Source organism: Pyrus communis, chromosome 11 (genome assembly GCF_041283825.1).
Source record: "Pyrus communis isolate YQ-2024b chromosome 11, ASM4128382v1, whole genome shotgun sequence".
In the NCBI taxonomy this organism is placed as follows: Eukaryota; Viridiplantae; Streptophyta; class Magnoliopsida; order Rosales; family Rosaceae; genus Pyrus; species Pyrus communis.
In genome coordinates, this window is record NC_142575.1 from 30,061,374 (window position 1) to 30,079,022 (window position 17,649).

Below are 17,649 nucleotides of genomic sequence, written 5' to 3' on the forward strand. Positions count from 1 at the left end.
TCTTGTTATTTCACCCCTTACGTGAGGGGTGAGATAGAGAGAAACAAAATCTCGGTCCAATAAGTAATGTAGAGGTAAGTTTGTTAAAGAGATTACGAGCAGAGTGATCAGTAAATGTGATTAATTACAGAGTTTGATTCTTGGTTTCAGGTTGACAATACGGCCATTTGCCATTCGGAATGTGCAAAGCATCGCATATGATTAATGTACATATATTTCACAACTGTGTGCATCACTAGCATCCAAAGCTCATTGTATCAGAAAAAATGTTGGCCATAAAGGTTCAATCTTGCAATTGAAATCTGCTGAGGATTCTACAAAATGGACATTTCCACTTTTGAGAGATTGACAAAACAGAAGACTAATCTACACATAAAATGCACGAATGCAATAATAGACACCCGAAAAAATTGATCTCGCATGAACAGAATGGTGTTATCTACGCATCTCTAGCTCGCTTAGTGACTTCTTATTATCCTGCAAAATTTTAAGCAACAAATTTATGAACAATAATATTAGTAAATAGTAATACAATGCACAGTGAAGTAAATTGAACAAATTTCTTGCCTTCCCAATTGAGAGAGTTCAGGCTCCGCAAGAAGCATGTCTTGCAGTGGTTTTGCATTCTTCTCTCTCTCAGCAGGACTACAAGATAAGGGAGGCAACAGCAGCATCAGTAATTTCAAGAAACAACTAGATTGCAAACAGAACATCAAAGCTTTACTGATCGAAGTCAAGCAACAGAAGTGCAATTTAAAAACAAAGTTTATCAGGAAATGCAAAAGAAGCGAACTACGCACCTAAACATATGATCAAGGGAGATAAGCCTGTGGTGAATTGTGTGCTTGCTGCCCACATAAGTCACAACTAAGCTTCCAGCATCCGGGTGGGGCCAGCTCCTTGAAGTAGGAAACCGGAGTACAAATGTTCCAGGTTCCTGGAAACCCCTTGAACCTTGAAGCGAAGTCTCAGATTCTTCCTTTGTAATGAACCCTTCTATCCACTTGGGGGATGTTGAACTCCACATTGTATTTATCCCATCTCTTGATAACGTAAAAGCTACAGGATATAACCAACACCACAACTTTTCAAAGTTCTCTTTGGCAAGATGTTCTTGGCAACCAGCGATTCTCCTCAGTAGCTCAAAGTCCTGAAAGCATTTCCCAAAGGAAAAGACTAAATTTTTGCAAGCTAATTCTTTTACGAAATTTCTTCTTGGCAATTAAACTTCAGAAAAGCCGAACGAAATAGAAAAAACAAGACAAACGCCTAAACTTTGTGGAATCACACAAACCAACTGATAATTTGTATCCAAGTTCTGTTAACAAAGCTCATCGCAGCAACCAACGATAACGAAAGTTGAACCAAATAATGACATGGATGCTGTCACTGGAGCTCCACATGAGTAAAGACTTGAAAGAGACAACCATCAAGGTTGCTAAGACTTCGAATTACGCCAATCCTTCAGCTTGAGACTCAAAAAATAAAAAACCTGCTATACTCGTAAAGTAGCCCAGGGCGTTTAACAGGTGTTTTAAATTTCGAGTTTAGCAAGGCGTTTATATTACCTTATAATTTTTCATTTTCAAGCTGTAACTCAAAGTATACAACATAAAAAAACCTACTAGACTAGGAATTTAAAATCTTTTCTGAGAAAAGGTTCACAAACTCAGTGGATTGAACACAAAGTTAAAATTTATTGAAAAAAATACAACTGATCTGAAAGCTTGATCATGTAATGTTGATTGCTCCACCAAATTCGGTTGTCTGACATATAGCAATCTTTAATAAATAGTTGATTATGGTGTAGGTGTATTATGAGCATAAGATACTTGATCCCACAGGAGATTCGAAATGTCTAATCCTTACATATTTCAACCAAGAGTAAACTAGAGAGAGAGAGAGAGAGTACCTGCTGCGTGAGAGACCGAGAATTACAACAAGCAATCTTCATGAATTGCTCTTCGATTTCAAAAACTGCACTCTCCCATGGAACCTGGCTGTTATTTTGTGAGATGGAATTCCAAGCTTTAGTTCCTTCTTCTACCAATCTCTTTGCCATTTCTACTTGGTGCCTGGGGGAATAAACAACAAAGAAAAAGGACTCTGATTATACAAGGATAAGGAATATACAGTACCGTAAATCACAAATCAAGGATCAGTGGGTTTTGATCAAACTCTTGTCCTTTTTTTTCTTTAGTGCAAATTGACACGATATACACAAGGAAGGGGCTTTAGTGACTACATGATCAGTAATCTAATGAGATGAGCGCATCGGGTCTGTTACTTTCTAGTTTCTTCCTACAATTATTTTCGATCGGTCATGAGTCAGTTTTCACAGAAATATCTAGTTGGAATCTCAAACTAAAACGGAAGCCAAGTTTGGCCACCAGTGGAGTATTGCAAATTTGGGATCCAAGCAATATTCTGTTTTTCTGTCATAATGGACAAGAACATGAAATATCAAGCAAGATAGGATATCATCCGATTTCTTAACTCCAACAAGTATGATAGGATATCGTCATATGTTCTGTTAACTCGAGCGATACAGCCAGTAATATGATTATATTAATAAAAAGACTAGTGATTACCTGTGGTGTGAACATCCTGAATACAAGGAAACCTGATGGGAAAAACTCAAAATTTCTTCATTGGAAGCAGTGCTGGCAATCTCTTTGAGCAGAAGAGTCTTCTCAGATAAACTTGCTAGGCAGTATTTGAAAATAGTTGCATCTGAAATTGGATTTCTACTACTTGATGTACTCATAAGATCTGGGTTTCTCACTTCGGGTCTCTCTGAATCAGTTCGGGAGTCGTCTATTTCTTCAACACTGTTGGGTCTACCAACCACATTTTTCGCAAGTGCTTCAACCTAATTTTCAATTTTTCTCAATCAGACTCTTGTCTATATTCACAATAGACGTTACCATATCTCGATGTTACAAAATGTTTTCTAAAGGTTACATAGCTTTTGAAAATACAATCATTCCATGACGGTCTTCATCTCTCCAGCAAAAAAATAAAAATAAAATATCATCTATAATAATCATCAAATTATATGCTCAAAGGTAGTAACTACAAATCTCGAAGGATCATGTATACTTCTAATACCAAAAATGTAGTATATATCTTTCCTTACAATATCAGTATCCTCAGAAGGAAAAAATAGCAAGTTTGGTTACTCATAAGGACTCCCTTCTATAGGAAGATTTGTGACAAAAATGCTGAAGAAGACAAGTTTGGTTACGATATTATATTATCCTCTATGGGTTATCTAATTTGTCATTATATTACTTCCAACAGAATAGGAATCTCAAACAAAAGCATCCGCTCGAAATTTTCTTATCATGAAGCACACTTGTAAAAATCAGAGAAAAAAGATGAATACCTGTTTAGCAGTTCTAGCATGAGAGTTGCATTCGTCATCGGGTTGCTCCAAGGCGGAAACAGTTGCACGTATTCTATCTTGTCCCAACCTACACCGTTTTGATGATGGACTCGGTTTCTCTTCATTAACAGAACTGTGCTGAAGTTCTAAGGTTTCATCACCCAATCCCGATAACTGAGATAAACTAACTGGATCACTGGCAGATGCTGGTCTTTTCCACGCTGTAGTGGATATTCGAGTAGTGCGGCTCCTTGAGATACAACGAATTGGAGGAGTGAATGCCTTGAGGAAAGGATACTTTTCCAATTTTGGGATGTAAAACATTACGCGGAACATCCGATTATCACACTTAGATGAAAGCTGAAAGGAGAAAGAAGGATAGTCACTGAAAATTCTAGCAAACATGGAAAAAATTCATCACAGTAATACACCTCTGTGTATTGCACCTCAGAAAAAGGAACATTTCAATTAAAAAATTACGGGATGGTAACACGAGGAACCAAAAAGATCTTTTATTTCATTTCCAAAATTAGAACCTGGGATATCTTGAGCTTAAAAGACGCATGCCCTTTCAATGTTTTACTTGGTCTGTCTGAAAAAGCAAATTCAAACCCATCATGACTTGCCAAAAGCGGAGCTTCCCCATCACTTGTCTTCTCCACAGGTTCCCCATTGTCAGCATACACAAGGGAAGCAATAACCTGAAAGAGAACCAACGTCAACTGTGCATGTTAATATTTATTCAATGTTGCAAAGTGAAATTAACAGTACATAAAGTGTACAAAATGTCAAAACACAAATACAAACCTCCAACTCCTGGTTTGAAGGATGGGAAAAGGCATCTAACAGTACAACATCCAGTGAAAAAATCCTGCGACACGAGGCCTGTGATATGGTAAATAAAAGTGGCAATATAAGTTAGAAAATATCTCAGTGCAGTAACCCTTAACTTTAGATAGCATCCATTATTGTAACATTGTTAGAGAATGTTTGGGATTATCATGTATGTGCATGACAAATTTTTTTTTGAAAAAGTAATAGACATATCCAATTGAAGAGATAAAAATTTGAATCAATAAAGTTGTGAAAAGAACTACTGACTCCTTGACATCGTTCGTATTTGAGATTTGTGGTATAAATGAAATCAATTTTATAAAACGCATCAACCACCACTGTCTACCTCAATCTCAGAAGCAGATGAATTATCAATTTGTGGAAATGAACTACTAACCTTGCCGCCAACAATACTCCAAACACCATCACTGTCTACCTCAATCTCAGAAGCAGATGAATTTTCAATGGATAATTTTAGCGGTGGGTCCTGCGATACAAATATATTTCTTAGTAGAATAGATGTTTACTCTGGTGGATAGGGGGCTAAAAGGGCTAGGAGAGTTAGTCAATTGAGATGCAAATTATAATAATCCCGTTAAAGAATTACAAGGGTGCAACTACTACACACCTTAGCATAGTATTCCAAAATAGATGAAGTTAAAGGCAAAACTTTGTGATTGCAGATGTAACCCTGCAAACTATTGTCCTCTCTGCCACCAGATACCAAAATTATCTTCGTCAAACCACTTGCAATGGAGTCCTTGTTGAACAAAGACGACATAGATTTATTTCCCACAGCTTCACCATCAATATGCAGGCGCAAGGTATCAGACAAAACCTAAAATGAAGTCATAAACTCTTAGCATTTGATATATTAAACACAAAAGGTGCACACTAATCTCACCACCAACAAGGCGCAGTCAAACTGTTTCTAGTATATAAAAACTAAAAAACAAAACAATAATGCATTGATAAACCTCACCTTAAGCAACAAAGAAGTGCGGCTTTTATGAGGTTTCAATCAAAATTTATTTACAAAGGCACGGGATCTTAATTAAATTGAATGTTTACTCTCTTATTTCCCCTTTCTCCCTTTTTCATTTCTTTGGACAAGAAAACTCTTGGTTAACTTCTTCATTTGCATAACTTATCATTAAATAGAATCTGAGTTCTTTTGTTTCCTTGACACCTATTTCTTCTTAATTGCATTATGGTCCTATATCTACCAATGTATAACAAATTTATTCTCTTTTTAGTACCCAAAAGGTGCATACCAAGAAAATTTTAGAGGTAGAGACTTTAAGAAAAGACATGGAGCACTCAAAGCTAACAGAAGACTTGACGCAAACCGAGTGCAATAGCATTCTAGGATTCATACAGCCGACACCACTTAGTGGGATAAAGCTTTTTGTTGTAGTTGATGTTGTTGTTTAGTACCCATTCTGACCTACTGCTCAAAAACAAAATCTTGGAAACGAGCTTATCTTTAAATAACTAATAAACCATACCTCACACCCAACATGAATCCATTTCTCCATCGGAAACTCATTCTCCGTAGATACATATGAATCTTCGGACAACGAAGACAAGTCACAAGTTTCAGGAGCTTCCTTGTGCAAGATTCCCAACGGCAAAAGCACCATTTTCTTCTTCTCGCTCAAAACAAGAAAGGGCGCACTTCCAGTGGCACCCGACTGCCCCTGCAGACAAGAAACGAAAAAAACAAACATCATCGAACACACTCAAAGAACCAAACACCAAAAGTTCCAAACCATAAAAGGAAAATCAAATTCGAACATAATCGTTCACAGAAATCGCTCCAAGAACTGAAAACAGAGATCAAACTGGTAAAGCATTGAAATTCATAGAACAACTCTAGAAAAAAAAAACATAAAAAGAACAAAAATTGATCACCAAAAAGTCCAAGAAATCATCAGAAACTATCACGAACACAAAAATGAGAAATAGGCATCCATTGTAATAGCTAAAAACATTAATTAAAAGGAAGGGGAAGAGAGAGAGAGAGAGAGAGAGAGAGAGAGAGAGAGAGAGAGAGAGAGAGAGACCTGAATGAGCGTGGCAGGAGAGGCAGCGGAGCTCGTGAGGTAGAGCCAAAAGCAAAGAGAAAAGGCTCCATCTTTTGGTTCAATTTCCGCTCTGAAGTCCTTCAGCAGCGAGTATTCCTCTCTTTCTTTTGCCTCATCCGCCATTGTTGTCGAGGTTTTGGGAATTCTTGGGGTTTATTTCCCAAAAACCTTAAAACTCTCGCTCTGTCTGGTTTTTGGGAAGAAAAAAACAGCGGTTGTTTTGAGTGACCGCTGTCAACTAACGGTTGGTACTGTTGTTTCTGTGTGTTCCACTTTGCGGTTTGAGATGGGTGATGATCCAGTGCTTGGCGGAGTACTTTGGTTTCTGAACCCAAACGCGCCGTTTCAGGCTTTTTTTTTTAAAATGAAACTTTAGTGAAAAGCTCTAGTACACCGATATTTTTACATTAAAGGGAGGAAGAGTTCTGTTAAGCCACACAATGGGTAACCTAATTTGTATCGAATTCATCATTCATGAGATTCGAACCTAAAATCTCTCACTTCAAAGTGGAAAAGAATATTACAAGACTGTAGTATTAAGTGGTTACACACTCCTATTTAATCTTGTTCATTATTTTCGTTTAATTTAGTCAATTCGATGGTTATAAGTAAAGAGTTGCTTGTGAGATGCAAAAGAAATTAAAAATCATCTCCCTTCATTTTTTTTAATGCTTTTCTAAGAAGTTATCTTTGTTAAGAGCATCTCTACCTGTTTTTGGAGGGCGAGGGCAAGGGAACCATGAAAAATATTTGCTTTTGTGCAAGTGCACCTGTTTGAGAAGAGGAAGGGTAAAGACAATGGCGATTACTAATCACATATAATTTTTTATGTCTTATGCCTTGTAAGTATGTACTTAGTTTGTTCTTTGAAAATAACACTCCCTATTTAACTCTGATAATTTAATTTTAAATACAAAGCATAGCGTTACAAACAAGCATAATTAATAAAAAAATAAAAGGCAAATGAAGAAGATAGTTAAACCTTTTGTTACGTGTGTCTAATTTTAAGTGTGTTGTTTAAAAAACATTTGTGTTTTTTTAGAGTTGTTTGGTATTTTCAAATTTTTTTTTTAAAATTGAAAATCCAATGGTCCAAATAAGAGAACAGTTGGAAATCCAACGGTCTGCAAGGGAACTTGCTGTCACGTGTGTTGGTCCCACTGCTGCAATTGGGCAGCTGCAATGGAGAAAATGATCCTCTACATATCCCTTCAACCTAATCCTTCTCATCAAACAATATGGGCTCTTAAAATTTGATCCAACGGCTAAAGTTATTATAATTTTTAAAGTAGGTCCGTGTTTTTAGCCGTTGGATCAAATTTCAAAGGTCTGGATTGTTTGATGAGGAGCATTAAGGGGAAGGGATCCAGAGGGATCCCTATCCCTGCAACAGTACATGCGAAGGCAAGTTTTGCAAAGGCAGCTGAAGGGGCACAAGCCCCTGTTTTTCCTCCGTTGGACCTGCTTTGTTCAACCAGTTCAACCCAATTGCAAGGGCAATTGGGTGACTGCTGGAGATGCTCTAACCAGAGTCGGGGCAGAAAGTGCGATTGGCCTCGGGCCCGGCTAAAGGGAGGGCTCCAAAAACCATTTGCTACATGAGCAAGCAACCAGTTTTCAGGGAACATTCCGGCAACTCTTTGCAAGGGACAAATGGAAGAGATTCTGATGATACACATTGAGTTTTCCGGCAAGATCCCGGCGAGGTTGGGTTAAATGAGAAAAACGCCATACTTTGATTAGCTAATAAATAGAAACTAGCTGCTATCGGGAGCAACATATGGTGTTAGAAATGTTAAATGGCTTTGTCATTTATAACCAGTAGAGGTAGCAAAGTTGGTTTAAAACTGGATGAACACTCCGAACAGTGAGCACCACAATAAAAACCCTAATCAATGGACATTAACATAAACTACAGCACTGAAATGTCTTCCGGTACGTAGGATAAGTGACGATTCATACAAAACAAAGCATCGCTCTGTCCTGTTTCGGCAACACAGGCTTTGAGGCTCTGATCATTCTGGAAAAGGTCAGCGTGATGGAGCACGTGACGCCTGGAAGTAGAAATGTAATTTCGTGTTTATATTTTTCTTCTTCTGGAAAAAATAATTGTGATTGAAGTCTGGAAGTAGTAACTAAGTTGACATCAAGCACAAACCTTTCCTACTTGCACTCGATCAGAAGACAGGAATTTTAGGGGCACTTTCGTTGTATGTAGGAAGCCCCATGCTCCTCGTACCTGTCAATTGCAATCACACGAAGCAAAATATCAGTAGACGACTCCAAAACACTCTACATGATTTCTTAATCATCTACAATGTAGATCGTTTGATATGGCTGAGCAAGACACAGGTGAAATCATGAAACTTACTCAGCCTTGGAGAACCACATTTGCTGGAATGAACCGAGAGACGCCAATATACTTCCGCCTATCCAAACACTGCAAAATTAAACACCAACATGAAGTCAGGAAAGGAGAAATTTTGCATGTACGTATATTATGAACATTAAATTTTTAAAAGCACATAACCTATAACTACACAAAGGTGAAACTTGAAAGCTTTTGAGTGAGTTTCGAAGTTATACGGTTAAACATGCCTCAAGTGTATTCTCTATGAGAGATGTAAAAGTTCAAAGTTAAGCGACTGACAAACTGCCATCACATGACCCTAGAATAATTTCAGGGTGCTCGCATGAAAAATGTAATCCAAAAATCAAATAACAGTTGCAGAGTTGCAGCCAAATTGCTTATGTATGGGATCTTCTGTGCTAGCATGGGCAAAGAGAGGAACAAAGGACTTGAAGCAATTTATATTTACCTGAATCGCCTTTCGGTTGAATTCCCGGCCACCAATACTTTAACTCTAGCAGCTTGAGGGGACTCCTGCAGGTTGAATGATGGCATTTTGATATTTCATACTAATAATTACACAAATAATACTGTACCAGCTGAAATCAATTTAACTACTTTGAGTACAAATGATTTTAGCATGCAGAGAGAGAGATAGAGAGTTCAACGACACCGATGTATTAAGCCAATGGCCAATGCTGAAAAGCATAACAGTGCTTTGCTTCCTGAAGATAGTATGTGCTAAGATAAACAATACAAAAGTTATAGAACGAAGGCGATGAGAAACTAGTTCTTCTAAGTTGCAATGCCACAAACACATTAAAGAACAAATTTAGTACCCAGATCTTACAGTGAATTTATAAAACATGAAATTGTTGCTGCTAGACAATTGAAACAATATACCAAATAGAAGCCAAATTCAATAATAAAAACAGTTGGCTGGGATTAATAAAAAGGGAAAAAGAAACATGACCATGGTAGTGCTTCATTTAAAAGACATACCTCCAGCATGTCTTTCTCAAGGCGTTCCTTCAACTGTTGCATTGATGCTGTGCCACCGGCAAGCTGTATAAAATAACAGAAGGAAAAACCATGTCATATAATTCTCAAGTTGCATGTCAAGAAATTCCGTGGAAAAATTGGGGTCAATGGATGTGATAAACTAAGAAAATTTTCAGGAATTCTGCATATTCACCATAGAAATTGCAACACTTACTCGGTAAGTCCTACCAAAAGATATCAATTTGCATCCAGAACTAAACTAATTCATGCTATTAATTTTTGTCAATTCTTTGGGGAAAAAAAAAACCTGATTCATGCAAAAAATAAGTAAATTGATGCTCCAACCAAAAAAATATAATAAATAAGTGACTGCATCATTTTACCAGTATACTACTAAACAATTCACGGCGGATGTCCACATCACACTTGTTAATGCTCTCGATAACCTGGAGAGAAGAAACAAGAAAAGTTAACCATGAATTAAAAAATGAGGGGAGAGGGGAGAAGAAAAACAGAGAAGCAACTGCATGGATACACCCACTTATTGTCAAATAAAGTATGATATTACCATTTGTGGCAGACCACGAACAGTGGAAGCAATTTCTGCAAAATGCTCCATACCAGGAATTGTCTGACATTTTCATAAAAACAAATATGACAGATATAAGATGCAGGAAAAATATATTATTCAATACCAATTAAAACATATATTTATGCAACCAATCCATCCAGCAATTGCTTCAACCAAAGTTTTATCAGGGGTCAAATTTTCTTATCAAGTGCAATTTACAATTGATTGATAAAATGTGGTCCAACCCTATAAAAAATATTTTGGAAAATGTAACATCTAATCCTCTAAAATTCCAAGAGCGTAATCAAATTATGGGACTGACCAAGCTCTATTTCACAAGCGTTCTTCATTTAAAATTTAAAGTGGCCTTCATATATCCAAATATTACCCATACAATTAGTAGACATGAAGATATTAGTAATCAAGTAATGAACTATTCCACGAAAGCCAATTTATTGATCAAACCAAAAATGGCCCACAGAAACAAACTCGAGATATCTTTCAAGTCAGCAGTTATCTAAGCATAAAGAAATGCTGAAAATGAACAAGGCATATGATAGACTTAGTGTCCATAGTACTTTGTAGATTATCTTTCTTTTTCAATAAAGTTCCTGTTTTCTTGTCCCATAAAAAAATGCTCAAGATGAAACAGTCATGTCTCACTTTGCACAAGGTTCACATATTAAGACGAAGTGGGAACTAGGAACCGTTAGTTGAATGAAATTATTGAACAGATAATAATAAGATCGTGGTGAAATGCAAATGTGTCCCATGAGATTTCAAGGATTCAAGGAAAGTGTAAAAAACTGGCATCATATAGTTTAGAAGACATCCACCTGAGCCAAGGATGGGTTAAAGAGAATATCAGGAATCTTGAATCTATCAGCTCCGATTTCAATTGTCCTGTATCATGCAGGTTCATAAAGTAACTATACATTTATACTAGAAACAAAAATCAAAGTTAATTAAACAGTATACAATATGCGCAAAATTAGATAGTCATCATTTAACGAAGTGCACCATGAATTAACAAGATCAAGAACAGATCTAATGAATTCAATAGGGGAAAGTGCAACCCTCTAAACAAATAGAAAAGTTACAACAAACCAAGATGCAAAAGAATGGGACTCACTGGCCATCAGGAAGCTCATATGAGGTCATTGGAATGTTTGAATATGCGATTTCTGGAAGAAAAAAAAATGAAAATCCTATTAGAACGCTAATTGAACATTTTTTTTATCTTTGTTTGAAGAATATAGCAATTAATACAGGAGCTATGAACAATGTGAAAACAACTGACAAGGTTGAATCATAGAAAAAAAGAATAAACCATCATCCATTCATCGTGTAAAAGTAAACAATATCTTGAAAACTCCAAGCAATTGAGTTTTCAAAGAGCTAAGATGCTCTCTCCTGCAAAACTCCGAAAACTCCAATAATCAAGCTGTCAAAGAATTAAGCTATCTCTGTACTCCTTAAGTACTAATTGTATCAACATTTGAACGAATTTCCAGATCAAAAAACTTTTAAGAGAACATAAGGCCATATATGGACCTTCAAGCAACAATCAAGGATATCATTTGTGAATAAAGAGAATAAATGCAAAATTGCCCTTCCAAATATCAGGTCTTAAACAAATAAATATGTTTTGAACCCAGTAGCAAAAATAACACAATAATCAATTGATTTTTTTTTTTTCCCGAAATCTGCGATCAAGACTAAAACGTAACATCACTGACAAAGTTTATAGCCTAAAAAACATTAAAACGCATGAGAAAGGGATATATAGCAAACCATCATATGGAGTGTCTGGGGCTCTACACACGCATTCTTTGATGTCACTAGCAATTATCCTCTGCCAAGAAGAAACATTCAGCAGAAATGAAAAAAAATATATATCATATCTCAAAAAGTAATATTCTGGTCAATCACAGACAGACCTGGGCATAGAGTCTGTAGCTTTCTGTGGTATTTGGAAAATCAACATCTACTACCTACAACATTGAGAATATCATTAAGCTAAACAAAAATGATATTAAGCTATCAAAAAGTAAAACAAAAATATTCATCTATAATACTGACGAAGTCTCACAATTGATAACAAGATAAACGAAGGATGCATAGTTACAGAGGAACAATTAATAACCCAACAGCAAGTATGCACCAAGCCACCACTATAATATTCAGACTGGAAGCATATTTTGCTACTCTTAGCATTCCATTATTTTAGAATACATCCACCATTAAAATCCAAAGGTACCTGAAACTCTCCAGGTCGTGTTTCCCTTCTCTTAAAAGAATATCTGGGTTTAATCTACAAATAAATAAGAAAAGGACTAAATAAGTTAAAAACAGCAATTTTGGGCAAATGATTCCCCTCCAAAACGAAATTTAGGTGGTCACTCACCATCATGCCTTTACTTTCCAAACTTTTTGTCAAACAATCAGTAAGAAACTCTCCCCCAATAGGAGAAGATGACACAGCCTGTAACAAGTTGACAAATAACAAAATAGGAAAGAAAAAACAGGTGTCAAAATTTGACAAAGATTGGTTAAATTCTTATACATGGAATCCAGAAACAAGCAATCATAAATTTTCGGTTTATTTCACTTTACAGAAGGTTTCTAAAGGCGTTTATAGAGTGCAAGAGGGCATTATACAATATATATATATATATGTATGTATGTATGTATGTATGTATGTATGTATATGTGGCGCACCTTGAAATGTAATTATATAAAAATAAGCTACAAATTAACTTGTTATGAATGAAGATCAATCATCTAATTTGACAGGAAAGTGAGAAATACCTTTTGAAGAACATAGCCATCATGAACTGGAGCAACTGTAGTTGATCCTCCACCACTAGATGAATTTTAAAATTTTGCGAAATACCGTACATTAGTTTTGCATTCGCAATAATGAGGCAAAATATAAAGGGGGCAATAAATACATTATCAAATCACACTAGAAACGATATTAAAAAATCATGTTGTACATTGCATATAAAAGAATATCAAATTCATAGATGTAGTATTCATAAAGTTTAAATTCGATTGATACATTATCGTTTGGTTTATGATTCCTAAAGTTACATTCATAATTTCAGAAATTTCTGCATTTGTCCACTTTTACTTACAGGCCACTGAGATAGATATTCTTTTGACATTTATTAGAATTTGAACTACTGATTTGTATCCATCAACATTCTCTTTCATGGGATTAACATAAAACAAAAATCATGTGGATCTATGGTCTGCATCAAGTGGACAGATTGACTTAAAATAAGCTTATGCATAAGTGTGAAAATGAAAGGATGCAATCATAGAAATGGTAATCCAATTATATACAATTGGTTCAGAACAAAAGACGATGTGCAAGTACTAAAATTATATACAGCAAGAATCAAAATGATGTCATCTACCTACCTATCTACTACTAACGAGGTAGCTCGACCTGATGCAAATGATGTGAGAACCTGACATAAGTAAAAAATTATAACGGTTACTCACTAATTACAGACTGAATTTCAAAAGGAAACAAAGAGCAGAGTCTGCAAATAGTAATCCATGTTCTACAAGTTGGAATCAGGGAGAAGGGGTGAACAGGGGCATACAGCATTCTTGGCCAAAAAAAAGGCAGGAACTTTGTACTTTTCAAACATAAGCTCTGCCGTCCTGTCAGGTAAAACACAAAACTCAATCACTTAACCTAAAAACTAAACAGCATAAAAATACACCAACTAAACCATCAATAATGATGGAACAAATAATATCATTTCTATAAAACCTTTCATCAATGGGGCCGGCATACTTATTACAAGTTAGACACCTAAGAACAAAAAATCTAGGTATGCAACAACTGTACACAGACACAATGAAGCCATCAGTCTGCAAATAAAAATACAAAAGTTCGTACAGCTGAGCTTTGTGAGGCATAGGGGTCAATGTGAAGTCTAACTTTATTACAAAAGAATACATGAGCTATTACATAAGCATTTTAGCTCGACTTGATAGTTACAAATTTTAGCTGATGAGAAAATTTAATAATTACCATATTACCTTTCTCTTTGTTGTTGAGTGTTTGAAGATGGCTCTGCAAGTAGCATTGGATGCTCTTTGGGATCAACCAATAGACATTCCCTGAAATAATAGCAAGCACTTACTGATATGGTAATACCAAAATAAAACATCTACCTAAATAATTGGGAAACATATATTGCCAGATGGACAGTTCACAGGGAAAAGGATAACAGCCAAGCCTTCACACTATATAACAGTACTGAATATGAGCTGCTACTGTATTACGTACATCTGTTAAGTTCAAACTCATATTACGCGAATAATGGAATATGGTTGAACAAAAGAACTTCTAACATATGATGATCACTCCCCAAAAACAGATGACATCAGTATTCTTCTGACCCAATTAGATCAGTGAGAAAAATTTGTACCAAAGCATTACTGCGGTGAAGATGTATACAGAAATGAGTACTAGAAACATTATCATTTGTTGATCATTATATCCTAATGTTACTAAAACCATAAGCGTAATAGAAGAAGCCGACCGTTCAGGGTGTTGCATTATATGCATGCCTTATATTTACTTAACCAAATTATTAATCAACAATTGAAATGAGAAAACAAATTTAACCCATAGTAGATTACTAATTCATCCATTAGTAGTTACCTAAAAGCATGATCCCATATACCCTCCACAGCATCCCAGTCAACAACTACTCCATCCTTTATGGATGACAGCACCTGATACAACAGCAGTAGTTAATCAAAATCTAAAAGCAAAAGGTCGAAACTGTGCTTCAATTACAAAAGCTTTAAATTCGAAACTGACCTCCATATGATCCCGACGGTACCCTAAGGCTTGAGATCCTACAAATAATTTGCGCTTTCCCTTGGCTTTGTCAGAATCAAGAGATTTTGAATTATTCTTTGGATCTACAGCAGGTCCAGAGTTGTTTTCCATTTCTGTTGCATCAACTTCCATTTGATCAATTGACCCGACAACCTAAACGAACAAGAACAGATGCCAAAACCAGGTTAAATTTTTAATTCACTTATGAACTAGTAATGGTGAATATCCAATTGACAGACAGACAGACGCACAGTAAACAAATTTTATACCTAATGTGACTAATTTAATAAGTAAGGTCCATCCTCTAATATGTAGAAATTCGATGCATATAAACTTCATAACTAATAAGTTTAAAAAATTCAAAAAATAAAATAAAATGAAAAGCTTCATCCACTTTTCAAAAATTCCTTAGTCATTTAAGCACAACCATGAGCTTCCCGCCTAAACACGTATATCTGACCAGCCTTAACGCCCCCTCTACTGAATATGTTCCCCCAATAGTCTCACATTATCCATCATGGTATAGAAAATAGCGACGAGGGAGTCTGGACTCATCATTCTTCTGGGTAAAAAACAACTTACAATTCAAATATCTTTGGGACGGTCGAAACGCCAAATGTGTACCCAAAAGGATTTATGAAGAACAAAATCTTTAGCTATAATCTTAAAAGTTTTCAAATGGGCAATTGCAAAACACACATTCTGCATTACCACTAAATATGGTAAACATTTCCCGGATCTATAAAATGAAAATCCTCAGTACTACATTTTCGGTTAAACGTACCAACAAAGTTGTGAAATTTTCTACAAAAATTAAGGTTTAAAAAGAAAGAGAGACGAAATGTGACTGCCACTATGAACAATTGAAGTAAAAAATTGAGCAGAAAGTAAGCACATACGGAAGGGAAGACGGCCTTGGGCGCATCTTCGCCAGCATAGCCGGCTTTGCAAGTGTGGGAGCCGAGGTCGAGTACGACAGCTGATACCTCATCTGCAACCAAAGAAACCAGAAATCCCCAAAAAAAAAATCACCAAGAAATCAGAAAAAAATTAAGAAATAGAATGAGAAATCTTATGGCATGCAAGTGCAGTTAGGTTCTTGATGAACTCACCGCCTCCGTACATAATTCAAGCTTTCTGAGAGACAAGATTTTGGCGGAGGAGGAGAATTTGCTCTGCGAGTGCGGGAGGAGAAGGAACGAGCGAGGGAGAAGGGTTTAACGAAGTTTGGACTCTGGAGTGGAGACTTCAGCAACGACTAGCTCAGTGCTTTTATTTACATTATTTATTTATTTCTCTCTAATTACAAAACTACCCCATGACTTTTTGTATCTGTTTCACTCAAATCCTAAATTCTTTTTTTTTTTTGTTACAAATTGGTCCCTTACCTTTTGAAATTTTGTTGGACAGTAGTGACACAAGTTACAAAAGTTGCACAGCAATAGCGGTATGTGAAATTCAATTCGATATTTTTTTTAGTTTAAATAGTGTCAACTATGTTAATAAAGAAATTTTTTTAATGATGCCTAATAGTTATGGTTTTTGAAGACTCGTAAACAGGACTGAGAGGCATAAATGACATGGTAGTTGTGCCCTCGACGCTTATTTCTATGAAGGATCTTGGGCCCTTACATTATTTCTTGGGGTGGGAAGTGACTCGCATGCCGACTGATCTATATATCTCTCAGTCCAAGTATATCCTAGACCTACTCAAGAAAACAAAAGATGCTTGATGCCAAACCTAGTGGTCATCGGTTAAGTCTTCATGCAGGAGAACCACTTTCATATGGTACTGACTTCCGGAGTCTCATATGGGCTATGCAATATCTTTTTTTCACCAGGCCAGATATCGCTTTCGCATTTAATCAAGTTTATCAGTTCATGCATTCTTCTACAAGTGCTCATTGGGCTGCTGTAAAGAGAATACTATGTTACTTAAAAGCCACTCACGATCACGGCATCATGTATAAGCCAAGTCCTCTTACCATTACTGCGTATGTCGACGCAAATTAAGTTGGTGATCCTGATGATCATAACTCCATTGGTGGTTACCGCATCTTTGTCGGAGATAATTTAATCTCATGGAGCTCTAAGAAACAGCAGGGTGTGTCTCGTTCTAATATTGAAGCGGAATATCGTCAACTTGCATGTACATTTTTTTTTTGGAACTTGCAGATACTTCAATTGCTTCTCTTGGTTTCGAAACCTTTTCCGTGATCTACATCTCTCATTGATCCTCCACGTTTGTGCTGTGATAATATCAGTGCTCTTGCTGTTGCTTCTAATCCTGTGTATCAAGCACGCATGCGCCATGTCAAAGTGGATTATCATTACATTAATGTCACTCGCAAGAAGATTGTTGTTGACTGTGTTGCTTCAACTAATCAGCTTGTTGATCTTTTGACCAAACGTTTATCCTCTTCACCATTACCAACCCAGTTTCCAAGCTTCCTGTTCACCAACGATCGCTCAGCTTGCAGGGGCGTGATAAGCCAACTGATAAGCCAAAACCGAACCAGTTTGAATTTCTCTCTTCTCGCTCTT

The 17,649-nt window shown here is 36.3% G+C and overlaps 2 protein-coding genes across 2 annotated transcripts; both read right to left on the reverse strand.

Moving 5' to 3' along the window:
- Positions 1-269: 269 nt before the first annotated feature.
- Positions 270-6,580, reverse strand: LOC137742588 (SH2 domain-containing protein B). Its single transcript, XM_068482498.2, has 12 exons — positions 6,289-6,580; positions 5,731-5,922; positions 4,851-5,060; positions 4,620-4,709; positions 4,196-4,273; positions 3,925-4,089; positions 3,389-3,748; positions 2,592-2,872; positions 1,913-2,075; positions 801-1,150; positions 568-645; positions 270-477 (listed from the first exon to the last, which is right to left on the reverse strand). The coding sequence occupies exons 1-12, from the start codon at positions 6,430-6,432 to the stop codon at positions 459-461; spliced, it is 2,130 nt and encodes a 709-aa protein (XP_068338599.1). The 5' UTR covers positions 6,433-6,580; the 3' UTR covers positions 270-458.
- Positions 6,581-8,093: 1,513 nt separating this feature from the next.
- On the reverse strand, positions 8,094-16,370 carry LOC137742417 (actin-related protein 4). The gene is made up of 21 exons (XM_068482276.2): positions 16,218-16,370; positions 16,005-16,096; positions 15,085-15,258; positions 14,923-14,996; positions 14,295-14,375; positions 13,850-13,910; positions 13,662-13,711; positions 13,044-13,098; positions 12,640-12,717; positions 12,493-12,546; positions 12,173-12,226; positions 12,027-12,087; positions 11,365-11,416; positions 11,069-11,135; positions 10,230-10,292; positions 10,045-10,107; positions 9,662-9,724; positions 9,129-9,193; positions 8,681-8,749; positions 8,468-8,548; positions 8,094-8,363 (listed from the first exon to the last, which is right to left on the reverse strand). The coding sequence occupies exons 1-20, from the start codon at positions 16,228-16,230 to the stop codon at positions 8,503-8,505; spliced, it is 1,335 nt and encodes a 444-aa protein (XP_068338377.1). The 5' UTR covers positions 16,231-16,370; the 3' UTR covers positions 8,094-8,363; positions 8,468-8,502.
- Between the last annotated feature and the right edge of the window lie 1,279 nt (positions 16,371-17,649).